This window comes from Callorhinus ursinus, unplaced genomic scaffold (genome assembly GCF_003265705.2).
Source record: "Callorhinus ursinus isolate GAN/ISIS: 27379988/994484 unplaced genomic scaffold, GSC_fseal_2.0 scaffold2, whole genome shotgun sequence".
NCBI lineage: Eukaryota > Metazoa > Chordata > Mammalia > Carnivora > Otariidae > Callorhinus > Callorhinus ursinus.
In genome coordinates, this window is record NW_027397064.1 from 55,693,017 (window position 1) to 55,709,826 (window position 16,810).

Sequence of the window (16,810 nt, forward strand, 5' to 3'; positions counted from 1 at the left end):
AGGAACTTTCTGTTGAAAATGAAGTCAGACTTTTTGAAAAATTAAATTGAAGCTTATAACCAAATATTTTAGATGGTTGTGAAAGTAGTCATTTCTTTCACCATTCTTATGAAGGTTTTGGGAAGAAGGAATCTATTATATACGAAGAAAGAATCACTAAAGTTTTCTTTTTTTAAGCAATTATTGTATGTGCTGGCTGCTAAGCTTGCATAATAAATATGTTCTGTGGGGAGGCTGCACATTGAACCCGTTCCTTTGTGAGCTTGCCCTTTTCTGTATCAAGGGTGTAGTGTTCAGTTTCATATTGTCATCATTTCCATCATGCTGTTTGGCACAGGATCTGCTTTAAATGGGCTTATAAAACACCATCTCTTTAAAGTCAATAATTTTCATTGAATTTATGTGAACATTGAATTGAAGCTAATTTAGTTTCTGAGCTAAGGAACTTAAAGAGAAACATCGGTCAGAGAAATGTAATAGAGGAGCTGATAAAGCGGATGCACACACAGCGCATAGTGCTGATTCATCCACTGGCATCTTTGAATACTGAGATCTTAAGATTTTATTTTTAAAGTGCTTTGATTTTCCATTGATAAAATGAAGATTGCACTTTCAAATGTGCCCCTTTCCAGTCTTAAGAAAACAAAATTCAACTGAGTAAATATGAAGATCTACTTGGTTTTATTCAAAGATTCATGAATCAGTATCCCATCTAGCAAATACAAAGGAGCTCTGAAGGGCTGCAGGAGAGGAAAGATTTTTAAAGACAGAAAGGGATAGGACCAGGAAGTCATAAATGGGGGTGGGGGGGGAAGGATTATTTTGGGCAAGGTTACCTCTTGTAAAGAGGAAAGAAGAAGAAATAACTAAAATGTATCTAAGGGGCTATCAGGTGGATTACCTCACTAGTGCTGACCAGGGAAATTCCAGACTGATAACCCATCAAGATTTCATTCCTGGGGAAGGTTGAAACTGCAGTTAGGTTAGGCATTAAGCCTCGGGTTGGTGATGTGGACTCAGCACAAGCCACTCCATTTTGGGCCTGTTGGTTTTTTTTTTTTTTTTTTTTTTTTTTTAAAAACACCTGGTTTTGGGGCGCCTGGGTGGCTCAGTCATTAAGCGTCTGCCTTCGGCTCAGGTCATGATCTCAGGGTCCTGGGATCAAGCCCCACATTGGGGGCTCCCTGCTCAGCGGGAAGCCTGCTTCTCCCTCTCCCACTCCCCTTGCTTGTGTTCCCTCTCTCGCTGTCTCTCTCTGTCAAATAAATAAATAAAGTCTTTAAAAGAAAATAAATACCAGGTTTTTTCCTAGAATTAAATTCTAAAAAATTCTGAAAATGAAAAAAAAAAGAAACCACAATAGAATTCTTTTCTTCTGTCTTTACATTCATACTATATGTTTGAGAACAAAGGAAATTTAAAGAGCTTAAACTGAAAGGTGTTCTTTGTGGGTCTTTTCCATCATTTTTAGAAATTGTAGACATGTATGTAAATGTCAAGGAAAGGATTCCCCTTTTCGGTTGGTCAACTGATTGACTTGTTTCTTCTGAATCCATGAGTTCTAAAGCTTGATTCTAGACTTAGATACATTTTAGTTATTTCTTCTTCTTTCCTCAAACTATGGAATGCTAACTTTACATTTGAAACCTCCCTGAGATTTTTGGCCTATAATAAGCACTATTTGAGATAATTATTGCACTCTCCTCAGACGTGGTCAGTAGAACTACTGATGTTATAGTAAGAACAATGGAATTTTAAGGAGCTGTATTTATTTATTCCTCAAGGAATTTTTTTTTCATTTTTAAAGTGTAACATACAGAGAGAAAAATACAAGATACACAGGCATATTTAAGTAAAATACACAAATAAGTAAACAAATAAGTGAAACACAGAAGTCCTAAGCTTGATAATTTGCCACAAAATGAACACACCTATGTAACTAGTACACTAGGTCAAGCATCCTAGATAGGACCCCTCCCCCCCCTTGGAGCTCCTCCCAGACTGACTTGTCCTGCCTCCCCAGAGTTGATCACTTTCCTGACATCTAACAGTAGAGACTAGCTTTGCCCATTTTTTAAAAACAGGTTTTATTTTGTTTTTTACCCTCTTTCTGGTGGTGATGATGAAATGCTTTTTTATACTGAAGTCTTTAGTTGAATCCAATTAACCAAGTAAAACACTTCTGAATCTCATGGGAGGGGATTTGTATATGTAAGAGAACATTGTATTTTTAAAATACGTGTTTAATGATAAGACAATTTCCTCGTATAAAACTATTTTAAACTCCTGAGAGATCACAGTAACAGGTGAAGGTATGTGCTTTTGCCTATAGGAAAAGTGACTTACAGCAGGGAACATAACCTTATGCTTGCTTATTTTCCCACCTGCCACCAGGGACAGAGGAGGATAAATGCATGGGGCTAGAGATTGCTGGGGGACATTTCTGTGTCATAAGCTGATATAACTATAAATATGATATTTCTTCAAACTCAATGTTATCTTAAAAATTAGGGAATTTTTATATTCTCCATAATTTGTCCATTTTTATTGTTCTTCCATATTAGAAAAGAAGTATTTATTAATTGCTTTCCTTAATTAATGGACAAAATGCTGATGAATTGACCCTTTTGGAAAACTGCATTGAATTAAAGAGTGTTCAGATTCATATACATGTGTTCAAATGAGATAAATTTTTTTTTTAAGATTTTTATTTTTATTTATTTATTTTTTTTAAAGATTTTATTTTTATTTACTTGACAGAGAGACACAGCGAGAGAGGGAACACAGGCAGGGGAAGTGGGAGAGGGAGAAGCAGGCTCTCCACCGAGCAGAGAGCCCGATGCGGGGCTCGATCCCAGGACTCCGGGATCATGACCCGAGCCGAAGGCAGACGCCCAACGACTGAGCCACCCAGGTGCCCCAGGGATGAATTTTTTTATTGCTTTGTGAGATGTGTTCAGGCAGTCGTTAGGAGGGATGCTGAATAGCTTGGGCATTGTTTTTGTGCTTCACTTAGTGGGCGTTTCAATAGGTGTGTCATCTGAGAAGCTAAACTGCTTTGTTGTATGGGAAACTGAAAGTCACTTATTCATGAGTTAAGATCTTTTGTTCTCTCAAAAATAGTCGTTAAAGGAATACTTTCTGTGACGAAAGATAATGGCTCTGTGAAAGATACAGTGGCTTCTGGGGTGCTTGGTGGCCTTGCTGCTGACAACCGTCCACAGTGTTGCCTGTCTTCCTTTTAGCTCAGTTTCTGGATATATGCCCATGAATTTTTCAGTTCATCTCAAAACTCTTGCTCTATCATCAAGCATTTTGCAAAATGACATGGCTACATAGATGTTATTATTAAAAGTAAATGAACAAAGACCAAATTATTAAAATTCTTTTCTAACGTGAAGTTAAAGAGCCAGACTAGTTTCCTCAATCAGCTGCTTAAGTAGATAGTTGAGCACATTAAAGGATATCATTTGATGAGGGCGCCTTTCTCTAATTTGGTCTCCTCCTTTTGCCACATATGGATTCAACTATATACCCAAAACAAAATTTGGCCAAATTCTTCATTCAAGGTGATTCTTAAACTGACCTTTATGAAAGCTTTAAGTAGTTTTAAAATTGGCAAATTAGCTTGAGGTCGAGCTTTTTACTTTATTGTTCCTTGCTAAAATGTATTTACCGTTTAGTTGCAAAATATCTTTGCGGTTTTTCCTTCCAATTTACATGATTGCAAACCACCGCATGAGTGGTAATTGCATTGCAGGTATTTCTTATCCAGATCTTCCTTGACTTAAGATGAGATTATGTTCCCAGTAAACCCATCACAAGTTGAAAATATATTTAATACACCTAACCTACTTAACCTTAAATGTGCTCAGAACACTTAGACTTGCTTATAGCTGGGTAGAATCCTCTAACACAAAGCCTGTTCTATAATAAAGTATTGAGCATCTCATGTACTTTATTGAATACTGTACTGAAAGTGAGAGACAGAATGGCTGTGAGCAAATCGATTCTTTGCCCTTCATGATCGCTGGCTGCCCGGAGCTGTGGCTGCCATTGCCCAGCATCACGGGACAGGGTCCTACCACACAGGGCTGGCCCAGGAAAAGATCCAAATTCAAAACTGAAGAGTATGGTTCTACTCAATGCATATTGAGTAGAACGATGCCCATTGTCATAAAGCTGGCAAATTGTAAGTTGAACCATCTTAAGTCAAGGAGTGTCTGTATATAAAAAATATAAAGGTTCGGGTTAATTTGTTCACAACAATTTGTCTATTTTAAAAATTATTTTTTAGTGCATCTTATGCCTTTTGGATGATGACTGCAGACTATGGCTGATTCATTAGATGCGGTTGAGGAAAAACAGCATCCTAATCAGCATAATAAAACTAGGTGTATACCTCATCTGAATTTCTTTTTTTCTAATCATTTGTACTTCAAAATGTACTGTAAGCTTAATTATGCACCCTTTTTTTTTTTAAAAAATCATGCTCCCATTTGAAAACAGTCTTAAAATCATAATAAATACTGTAAAATTTCACCTGCAGAAACAGAATTTCAGGTATTTTTATGTTCTGGGAACTCGAAATGCCAGAGAAGTGGGACTAAATGCAGTGTTTATAAACCTGACTGTGTGCAGTTGCAGCAGGAAATTGAACTGATGTGTGGGAGTTCCTGAGGGTTTTCGTTTGTTTGTTTCAAGTAAATAAGCAAGCAAAACAAACATGGATTCCTAGGGTGAAAGCTTCTTTTTTCCCCCCTAAATCTTGCTGTTGTGTCCTCCTGCTCTCTTGGTGGACTGAAGATAGCAGAGATGATGTTGCTCAGTGTTACTAGCCTTTTTCTCAGAGCACTAGCTTTTATTGTTCACTTAGACTTGACAGCAAGAATAATACTCTAATAACATAAAAGTGCCAATGGTCCCAGTTATATTTTTGTACAGAAGCATTTCTATTCTTAGGGCTTTTGTAACCTCCCTTTTCCCCAGGGAAGAACAAGAATCCTCTGGGAATAGAAAAATTCCAAAATTATAAATCTTGGCATAAAATTGCTTTAAAAAAAGGTGCTATGTCAATCCTGTGTACAGCCTAAATATTGCTTTGTACCCGGTGGGGTACAGGTGACCAGAGCCTGCCAGTTTCCTGGGCTGGCTGTAGAGAAAGAAGAATGGAGGGGACTGTGATTTTAGGTTGAGTGACATTAAGTTGGTCTTCTTTTAAAATAAATATTTATTTATTTATTTTTAAAGATTTTATTTATTTATTTGAGAGAGAGAGAATGAGAGATAGAGAGCACGAGAGGGAAGAGGGTCAGAGGGAGAAGCAGACTCCCTACTGAGCAGGGAGCCCGAGGTGGGACTTGATCCCGGGACTCCAGGATCATGACCTGAGCCGAAGGCAGTCGCTCAACCAACTAAGCCACCCAGGCGCCCTAAAATAAATATTTAGCATATTATCCAGAACACCTCCCATTGCGCATGAGTGTTTCATCAAATGAGGTAATTACTCTGTGTATCAAGAACAAGTTATTGGGGCACCTGGGTGCCTCAGTCTCTTAAGCGTCTGCCTTCGGCTCATGATCTCAGGGTGCTGGCATCGGGTCCTGCGTTGGTCTCTGCTGTGTGGGGAGTCCACTTCTCCCTCTGCCTCTCCCTTCACTCATTCTCTCTCTCTCTCTGTCAAATGAATAAATAAAATCTTAAAAAAAAAAAAAGAACACGTTATTTTGGTTGATAATGATAATACCTCTCACAATTTTGTTTCTCTTCCTCTTTTCATTGTAGACCCACTGAATCCTATGTAAAATATACCGAATGTTCGTAAAATTTAGTAAATGGCAAAGTGGGCTTGAAATTGGCTGTCTTGGTATCCATTAGCAACTCTATGGTAACATTTCTCACACTGCATTGTGATTATTTAATGTCTTTTTTCAGGCCTTAACTATGGAATTCTCAAGTATCGGACTGTGTTCTATTCACATTCGTTTCTAACTTAGCCCTAGGTCTCATCCGTGGTATACTTGGTACATGTTTGATGGGTGGATGAATGAGATTTCATCTGATTGCAAGTAATGCAGGTTTTCTTCTTTTGAGTCATTGAAAGTTTGGCTATCATTTTGATTTCCTGGATATTTTGAAACCATTTTGTTATATTTTATGAATTTATTATTATTCTAGTCAGTATGGAGAGTAAGGGATAATATACTGAGAACAATTTAAAATTATTGTGTATCATTAACTACATTTCACACTAGCTAGAATTTATCAGATGTATTTGAAATCTAGAATCTTTATTGCATTTTAACAAATGCCAGTGTAAGAAAAAGAACCAGAGGTAGTGATAAACTAGAACTGATTAGAGATGTATTTGAAGCCTGGAAATAATGTTTACAAAATGGCTGTATCTCCTAATGTGATGCAGTGGGGAGTATAAACCATCATCTCTGCAGTAGTAGGTAGGCTTGCAGAAATGCTTGCCCTGAATCCAGGCTGCCTTCGTGGGTATGTTGCACCTGTGCAGTCGCACGTGGCTCCGCACTCACAAGAACCTTGCTTTTGGTTTAATGCTCTGCTCTTGCCATCTTGAAATTCTTAATAATTTTTGAACAAGGCACTTGGAAATTAGGTAATAGGGCCTGATGTGACTCATGGGGAAATAATCACAGAAATACAGACTGTGGACGTTCTCCAAGACAAGGGGTACAAGTTTTTTACAAATGTCATTGTCATGAAATATTCTTTAAAAAGATAGCAAGAAATGCTCTTGCCTAAAGAGCGCTAAGAAGACATGGCAACCAAATGCGATGGGTGAACCTTGATTGGATCTTGTATCAAAAAAAAAAAAAAAAAAAAGACATTTTTCATGTACTTGGGTATATTTGATATGTTTAAATCTTGATATACCACCAGGGTCCTTTTTATTCAGTATTAATTTTTGAGTTTCTTTTTTCAGAAGATCTAACTATTTGCTAGGGGTTTTCTAAAGAACAAAGGAAATTTTACCTTAGAAGAAAAATAGAACAGTATCTTGCAATTACCATGTGGGGTTTCTCTATAAATCTCAGATACATTAAGGGGTTTTTATGATCTTATTTGTCCTGCATCTGGAAACATTTTGCCACTTTATCATTCTAGGAATTATTTCATCATTACTTACCAGTTATTCTCAATTATGCTGGAAATACCCCCTAAAATAATAAGAAAACAGAAGAGCACTGTGGTTGTGGAATACATGCTCACTATTTTGTCCTTGTCCAGTTTTCTTATGTTGCTGCCCAAAGTATTGCATCATCTTTTAAGAAGATACAAAAGAAGCTTGGAGACACTATCTTTGTAGTTGTGTTTTGTTAAAATTTCATTGAACACACTTCACTGAACACAATTAGAAATTTAGAACTTTTTATTTCCTGCCCATAATGGCAAAGGAAAATATTTTGACAGAGGAAGACGTTTCACAGTAGATAAATCAGAAGGAAGATGAAGAGAATAACAGCACTCTAGACTGTAATGATAATGGTTAAATTTATCATACAGAAGAAATCTCAGAATATCAAGTATCAAGTGATAATATCCAACGTCCACGATCAGTAAGCCAGCTTACCACCTGTTTTCATTAAGTACATTTTTATTGGGAAAGCCTTGCCCATTTGCCTACATGTTGTCTAGGGCTACTTTGCTACTCTACAGGCAGAGTTACATAGCTGAGACAGAGGTGGTCTGGCTTGCAAAGCTGAAAACATTTGGCTCCTTACTTGGCTCCTTATAGCCTTATGGAAGAAAACTGCCAGCGAATATGTTAGGTGATTTTTCTCAAACTCAGGAATTGATGATGAACAATGTATGTGTCTAGGGAAAAAGGAAATAAGGTATTCATAACCAGTTAGTCATTCAACAGGAAGAATTTCATTGCATATTTTGTAGCAAGAATCCGGCCCGTCCCATTTTGCTAATAGGACAGTGGACATTATTTTTTCATCTTTCCTGAGGCTTGTTTACTAAAATATACCTGATACAATTCTTAAGTGGACAAATGCCCAAGACAGGTGTGTGTGCAGAAGTGACAGGAAGGAAATAGATGATGTAGAAATGACAGACTTATTTGGATTGGTCATTTTAATTAGTTTTTATAAATCTTTTTTTTTTAAAGATTTTATTTGAGAGAGAATGAGAGAGAGCATGAGAGGGAAGAGGGTCAGAGGGAGAAGCAGACTCCCTGCCGAGCAGGGAGCCCGACGCGGGACTCGATCCCGGGACTCCAGGATCATGACCTGAGCCGAAGGCAGTCGCTTAACCAACTGAGTCACCCAGGAGCCCTAGTTTTTATAAATCTAACAAGTTTTGCAGTTATGGAGCAAAGTAGATGACTCTCCTCTCTTCGACAAAATTCTGAGCCATCTGAGTTTTCAAAGAGTGTTATGTTTTGAAGATGTAAGTGCAAGAGGAAAAACCAGAAATAGTTATAAGCTAGAACATTAAGAAGATGTTCTTAGAATATGAAATATTGCATTTTGACAATGCAAGTGCAGGAAAAAGAACCAGCGCAAAATAAGCCAAATTCTATTAAAGATGTACTTGAGACCCGGACTCTGTATTTATAACATGGATATGTAAGTTCATGAATGACTGTTGGTGAGCAGTTAGTTGCATTCAACAGTGATGTCTGTTTGAGGTGTGTTCAAAACAGAAAATACAGAATAAAATTTGGGTTTGTGGGTTTCAATTTTCATTAAATTTCTAATATGTTGTTTTTCACTATCCTTTTAATCTTGAATCAGTAAATTATTCATAAATGACTTACATATACAAAAATAAAAAAGTTTCATGGACCAGATAGTAAATAGTGATGATTATTTTTCCTGGCTTACAGAGGGTTAATTTCTTGTGTGTGATAACAGTATTGTGTGTGTGTGTGTGTGTAGGAGAATATTTTTATTTTCAGGATATACATGCTGAACTATTTATGAGTGAAGTTTTACTCTAAAATTATTTTGGGGATATATAGAGAGAAGAGGGAGGAAGTAACAAATGGGCAAATGGGTTAGCAATTAGTGAATTTAGATGAAAGATGCACCAAAGAAGGTACTATTCTTTCAGTTTTTTGTAGGTTTGGATATTTTCAAAATAAAAAAAAATTGAGAAAAAAATACACAGAAATTAAAATTGGGTTCTCAAATAGACGAAAAAAGAACCATTTCCCTTGCCTCCCCACCCTTTTCTTTTAGGGGAAAGACTTGTATTTATACTATAAACATATATATATTTTTTTAATAGTTTAGCTTGCTTCTGATTGTATCAACATTTTAACTGCTGAGGAGTAGAGGAATAAAATGGTGAGGTTAATAATATGCTTTTGTTTGCCACTAGGAGTTTTCTTAGAATTTCTTGTGCTTTCAGAAAATATTACATTTACCAGTAAAATGCAGAAATTATCTTCCTTATCTATGATGCAAGTTTGTTAGAACAGTTAATGCCCAGTGGGCAGGTCAGCTTGTGTCAATATGTTACTTGTCACTTTTATCATTTTTTATGGCCTGTTTACATAGAAAATAAAGAGAATTTTCCTTAAAATTACAGGCACATGTTTTATACTGAGAACTCAAATTTTCTGAAATGGTTTGTTTCATATATATATACGTATGTATATATATAATATGCATGAAAGAATCTAGTCTCACATATGTGTATGTATTAATGATATGAATGAAATTATATTACTTTACCTTTATTTTTGAGCATTTTGTGCTTGCTTCGGCAGCACATATACTGAAATATTTTCGAGCATTTCATTGTTGTTGGGAAAACATTTACTACCAGTGTTTTTGCATTGACTTTCAAAGGTACACCAAACATTTTAAAATTATGAGAAAACAATTTGATCTAAGTGTCATTTGTGAACTGTAAAAATTCATTTATTTTTGTTATGATATATTACAAGAATTTTAAGTCTTATTAAAGATAAATAATTCTCCCTTACAGACTGAAAAAGGCACATGAAAAGGTTTTTCCGTGGCTGTCATTTCTCTGTGCTTGATGTTGGCTTGAATCAGATAAGTCTTTTTTCATTTTCCAGTGACAGTGACCTTTTGTTTTCCAATCCATAGTATTCAGCATCCTTGAGGGCATTCTAACAATGTTAGTGCAGTAAAGCATGCAGACCGTATTTCAAACAAAATGCTTGTTCACAGCTGCAGGACATAAATCATTCAGTCTGCTTTTTGAGTAACAAATACTATTGCTTATTAGAAAGCTGCCTCAGGTCTGGGGTTAAACAAAGGAAGACTATTTAGATATTTTAAAATAAACTGATTATCTGGCTTTTCATTTTGGTATAACTATCGGGCTGTAACATTTCATGTGTGAAGTGTGTTGGGCTTTGGCACGGTATTCTTTCTGAGTCCTGAGGGAGAAGTGAGTAGAAAAACCAAATGATTTTTTTTTTTTACATAAGGACGGTTAAAGTATGGTACCTTGAGAGATTTCCAGGTATTCTTTGGACGCGGTCACAGCCCTCACCTATCAGAGCTGGTAGGAATTCACTGAGTTCTAGCTGTGTTTATGTAAAGCCCTCGACTGCTTTAACTCAGACGTTTGTCCGTACAGCTTTAACCAGGCCCTGGTGTTCCCCTGTGCCCCATGCTTGATTTTATATACTTGCCTATTATCATCCTTATGAACAGGTATATCGGCATATATGTCATATATCGTCATATATGTAATTGTCATGTGCATGGGGGTTGACATCTTATCAGATAAATGTTGGCTGGAATTGAATTAGACAACTTTGACTCCAAATCAGATAGTCACTTTTTGTTAAACTCTTCGCCACTCATGCTACGGAAGGTGCTCAGTAGCTTCGGAAATGCTCATGGCAGAGTGACAGAAAGGAGTATTGTTGTGTAGTGGCTTACGTTATGGCATCTCACATGTTCTGAAGACCGTCTGTGAAAGTCTTACTAGTGACATCCACATTTCTTTCCCTAGAAATGTCTTTAATATCAGTTACCTTGGGAATCAGGTTGAAAGTTTATTGCTAATAATAACAGCTAGTATTCATCTGCCCAGGGTGAGACCCACAATTAGTGAGCACTAGTAGAAGAGGTGGGTTTCTAAGCGCCCAGAGCCCACACCTGTAACCAGTACTGCCAAAGCTAGTAGCACAGGTGAGGCTGGTCCTCACCGTCCCTTCTGAAACCTGACACCTGCCTGGCCGACCACGCATCAGTTCCTCTTCTTCCTGATTCCCCAAGGGTGAAGAGCCCAGCCATCCTGGTTCTTTTGAGTGTTTGAGATATTTTAGAGGAATATCCTGCAACTTTGTTTCAGTCATCAATTTTCCAGACACTGGTGGCTATATTGTCAACTTCTCCTGGTTTCTGCCCTTCCTAAGAAAATTAGTTTCTTTGGGACCGGGCTTTGAGCGGCCTAAGTTGGCCCATTGCTGTCATGCAGCAAGACCGCAGTGCTCTGTGGAATCTAAAATACTAATAACTGTGTTTCATATACATGTTTTCTGTTTTATGATCCAGCAAAATGTTGAATCACTACAGTTCTGTACACCATATGTTGAAGCATAGGCTGTGGTAGAAGGAGGCATGATCGTTGGACAGCATCCCACTCAACTCTGGAAAATACCAGTGAGCATAATCACTGTTTTCCAGTATTCTCTTTCTGACCTTAGACTTTTAGTCTGATGGTCCCACGTACAAGAATTTGTGATTGAGGAACTGAAGGGTTCTAGTGTTAGGATAATCCTAGATCACTAGTGAAGCTGTAGAAGCCCTCTTAATGTTCTTCTTATAGTCACTGAAATAAAATGAAGATAGAAGACTAGAGAAAGAGAATATCAGTGATTATTATATCCTTATATCCTAGGAACATTTTAGGATCTCCCCAAATTTTGAGAATTTGCTTGCAAGTTCATTTTTTCCCATTGTTGTATATATTGTGCATACTAAGAGGTTCTGTGTTTCTATGTCAGGTCTTCCATATGCATAGCCGAGTCAAAATTTTTCAAACCTTCTCTCTGTTAGGGCTCTGTACCTTAATTCCTCATGGTCTCAACACTGAACACATTAACACATAGACGAACACTCTAACCTGACTTTGTGACCTTCCTCCCAATAGAGTGAGGAGAATAGTTTCAAGATTTCCCTCTATTTTCTTTGACCTAACTCCCACTATTGATCTGAATGTTGCACTGCTAAACCATGCCTACTGCTCTACCACCACCCACTTCATCTTCTGTTTTCCAGCCCAATCCTAGGTCACTCATCTTTTAATCATCCCGAGCAAAAGTGATTCATGGTTTAAATATTACAGGAAGTAGAAATTTCAAAATTGTAGAAAGTATATATGCATATTCTAGCAGGAATTTTTAGCTTAGGAAAATTCGAAGCTGGGGAAGGATTACTGTTCTTGACCTTATAGGACTCCTTCATAAAATACAGACATTAGATGCCCTTTTTGTCACTAATCCAATCAAGATAACAGAACTTTAGGATATCACCCTACTGTAGGCCTGAGAGGAGGTACTTCTTGGAGTTGACAGATTTAACTCTTCTTTTTTTCTTTTTTTTAAGATTTTATTTTTAAGTAATCTCTACACCCAACAAGGGGCTTGAACCTACAACCCTGAGATCAAGAGTCCCATGCTCTACCTACTGAGCTAGCCAGGTGCCCTGATTTAACTCTGATAGGTGGAAACCAAAGTTGATAGATGGAAACTCTTCTTTGGATGTGGCAACCAAAGAACATCTTTAACATTTCAGTGAAGATTATACTCAAGCTTGAGCTACAGGGAAGCCAACAGCGGGAAGAGGACTTGAATAGCGTCAGGAATGAAGCTGACCATAAGGGATTTATTATCCTTGGAAGCTGCTCTTAAAGCAAAGTAGACATCTCAGCATTTTTGTTGTTGATTCCTCAGCTTGTGATAGCTGTCGTACCCTTGTAGGCTACACTTGAAATATTTCCTGAAACATTTGCATTCTGCCTCTGAGAAATTGTCCTGGCTTTTCTTCTGCCCACATGAATCTCCTGAGATTGTCTCCCTTCAATCCCCAATGCACTTCACTTTTTTTTGGCTCCTCCTTAGTGCCTTGATATTTTTAAGCACAGTGACCCGGGTTTGCGCTGTTGGTCTCCTTTCTAACATAGCATGCCTTTATTATAGTATCAGCAGTGGCTAGAAGCATACAGTGTGGAGTCATAAAATCCCAGCACAAGTGCTGGTTCCACCGCTTGCAACTTTAAGCAGATGCCCTCATCTCTCTCAGGTACTGGTTTTCTTACCTATAAAATGGTGATAGTAACAATATTTTATAAAGTTGTTGTTGAGGCATAAGCAAAACAAGTGTCAAAGCATTTTACAAGAGCCGAGCACATTGTAAGTGGTCAGCGCAACAAAATTTATGCTATCTAGTAGTTATTGTCTTAGGCCAGTGGTTCTCAAACTTTTTTAAGCTCAAGAACCATTTGCCCTACTAACCATTATTGAGGAACCTAAAAAAGCATTTGTTTATGTGGGTTATATGTGTTGCTTTTTACTGTATTTGAAAACAAAACTGAGAAACTAAAAAAAATTATCAATTTAAAACTGATAATAAACCTATTACGTGTTAGCATAAGTAACATATTTTATGAAATAATTATTTTTAAAGTAGAAGAGTGGCATTCTTTTACATTTTTACAAACTCTTTGATGTCTAGCTTAAAAGACGAAAACTCGGGGCACTTGGGTGGCTCAGTTGTTGGGTGTCTGCCTTTGGCTCGGGTCATGTTACCAGGGTCCTGGGATTGAGCCCTGCATCGGGCTCCCTGCTCGGTGGGGAGCCTGCTTCTCCCTCTCCCACTCCCCTGCTTGTGTTCCTGCTCTCGCTGTGTCTCTCTCTGTCAAATAAATAAATAAAATCTTAAAAAATGAGGAAGAAAACCGAGGAAAGCTCCTATCTGGAATCATTTGCTGTAATGTATTGTTTTGATTGGAGTCTATGAAGAAAATCTGGCCTTATACAAGTATGTAGTTGGAAAAGAGGGAAGAATTTTAGTGATCTTTTAAAATAGTTGTGATTATTCTTTGATACTACACTAAAACTCGACAAGTGGTATTTCAAGGTCAGTTGCAATGTAGTCTCTGAAACCGTATCAGTGAACATTTCATGCTGTTACGTTAAAATCCATTGGTTTACCTTGTACTCTGACTGGATCTTTGACCCATGCACGATTTTATACTATAATGCCTTTGTCATTTCAAAAAATATTAGCTCATTGAGTTACGCAGATCTTACAGACGTGAGCACATTTCACTATACAGTGTATTAATAAATTACATTCTTTAATATCACTATCAGTCTTATCAGGAAAGTCTTTGAATATTAACAAACTGTCAAGCTCATGATAGTGGATACAGTTTTCTCCAAATTCTAATGTTCACTTGAAAGCTTGAATTTATGGCTGGCAATAAATATTGTCAGTTATTGTCCTTGAAGTGACAAGGTAACTTTGTTCATTTTCAGGAAAATATCTACCAGATACCCAACTCTGAATAGACAGTTTGTCAGTCATTCTTTCCAGTGAAACTGTGTTTATGAAAATTGCAGCTAGTCCAGCTCACAACTTGAATAATCGCACATATTTTTTTCCCCAAGATAACATCATACTGTAGATATGTGTTATGCACACTTACCATTTTATCACATAGAATATTAAAAAGCACATACTGGGGCACCTGGGTGGCTCAGTCAGTTGATCGTCTGCCTTCGGCTCGGGTCATGATCCCAGGGTCCTGGGACTGAGCCCCGCATCGGGCTCCCTGCTCCTCGGGGAGTCTGCTTCTCCCTCTCCCTCTGCCCTCTGCTCATGCGTGCGCACTCTCTCTCTATCTCAAATAAATAAAATCTTAAAAAAAAAAAAAGTCATACTCAAGGGTCAAGATTTAATAAAATTAATGGTTTTTAAAATGCTTCATCAAGGACATTTTTAAATGAAACTGAATTTGTTTTTAAGCCATGAGCATGTGTGGCAATGAAGAATACAGTGACAACTGAAACAGTTTGGTGCCCCTGTATGGTTTTGTGCTGAAGCCCAGCAGTTTTACCCACCACACCTTTTGCACGAATGGTGAGAAAAATAAATAACTTCTTAATATAATTATGAAAATAGTTTTGATCTTGTGCATCCCCCGCAGGGGTCCACAGACCACACTGAGAATTGCTGTTCCAGGCAGTGTGAAAAACAGACAAGAATCTTTGCCCTCATGAGGCTTCCATCTCACGGGAAGAGACGAACAAAGACCAACAAAATTTAGTAAAATGTTCGTATTTTAGATAGTGATAGGTACTAAAGAAAAAAACTATGACAACTAATGAAAACAGAAGAATATGAATTGCCAGGGGATTTTAAACATTTTAGATAGGGTGACAGAGGAGACCTCATTTAGAAGATGATTTTTGAGTAAAGAACTGGAACAGGTGAAGGAGCAAGTCAGGAGAGATACCTGCGGGGAGAACGTGCCAGTCTGAGGGAGCAGCTAGCTGGAAGTGTTTCTTGTGTGTTTGATAAATGGCAAGGACACCAGAGACTGGAGAGGAGTGGGGGAGGGGAGAGAAGTAGGAGGTGAACCCCTCAAGGTAAGGACAAGTCCTCTAGGATCTTGGGGGGTCATTGCTTCCGAATCAAGGGCATGCACAACAGCCAGGGGGCTTGTGACAATGCAGTTTCTGATTCATAGGGAATCGGGTCCTGCAGTTCTGCATTTCTAAGAAATTACCAGCTGATGTCAATGTTGTGGTTCTCTTTGTAGCAGTCTTGTAGGCAGTTATAAAGAGTTCGGCTTCAGTCTGAATGACCCAAGAAGCCATTGGAGAGAATCTAGCAGGACAGTGTCATGTTCCGACTTGTGCTTTCCCATGGTCAGCTATAAATATTACTAACAGTAGTGGATTTGGAATGCCTTATCCAAAACCTCTGCTTATAGATGTGCGTTAGAATGTAGAATTTTGCAGATTTTAGAAAGGTAATACATTTTCTATATATGTAATCTATTTTATAACACCCCAGCATTGTCTGAAATTGCAGTCTGTAATCATACATTGATAGTTCTGCAATGAAACAAATGAACAGTCACACTCAATGGAATAAGTAAGGACTGTCAATGTTCTTATAGCCATTCAGGTGAGGCTTTTTTTTTTTTTTTTTGGCCATCAAATGAGTTATAAGGAATTATGAAAATACTTTTAGGTTCAGGTCAGACCAGTGTGTGTTGCCAAATGAGTAATAAAAGTACTTTTACTTTTCAAAGCATTTGGACTTTAGGATTGAGAAAAGGTGGGCCTTTGTTGCTATTATACTTTCAGGTAGTTGCTTTTCCTATCCCCACACTGCAGAAACTTTTAAGACAAATAAGTCCATTACATTTTCATTTTAGGCCTCGTTAGATGCAGCTGTCCACAAGAGAGAGCTTTCATACCCTGGGTCCTGCTCTCAAAAGAAGAAAAATAGGTACCTATCAATTTGGAACACAAGTTCTCATTTCCAAACAGTTTTTTTTACATCCTGGCAGCCTTTACTGTCATGTGTGCAGTCAAAGCACATTTAATTAAAACGTGCTGAACATTTTATTATACCTTGGGACAGTTAGCATGTGCTTAGAATGATCCAGCTCTGCTCATTTTTGCTTAACACAATATTACTTCCATATCTCACTCTGCTTTCTTTCCCACAGCTTTGAGCTGCCTTATTCCATATTTGGCTCCACATCTTGTAATCTAAAGCAAACTTCTCTGTGTTCTTCACAATCCACTTTTTTTTTAAGT

General features: G+C 37.6%; 1 protein-coding gene across 2 annotated transcripts in view; it reads left to right on the forward strand.

Moving 5' to 3' along the window:
* The window catches only part of CHN1 (chimerin 1), a 195,002-nt gene that overhangs the window by 17,826 nt on the left and 160,366 nt on the right, over positions 1-16,810 (forward strand). Inside the window, exon 1 of one of the 2 annotated variants that reach the window (XM_073882258.1) lies at positions 13,241-13,274. The exons of the other annotated variant lie outside the window; for it this stretch is intronic. Within the exon in view, the coding sequence (XP_073738359.1) occupies positions 13,256-13,274 (19 nt within the window). The 5' untranslated portion in view covers positions 13,241-13,255. Of the gene's footprint in view, positions 1-13,240; positions 13,275-16,810 lie in introns of those variants that run through there. 2 annotated transcript variants of the gene reach the window in all.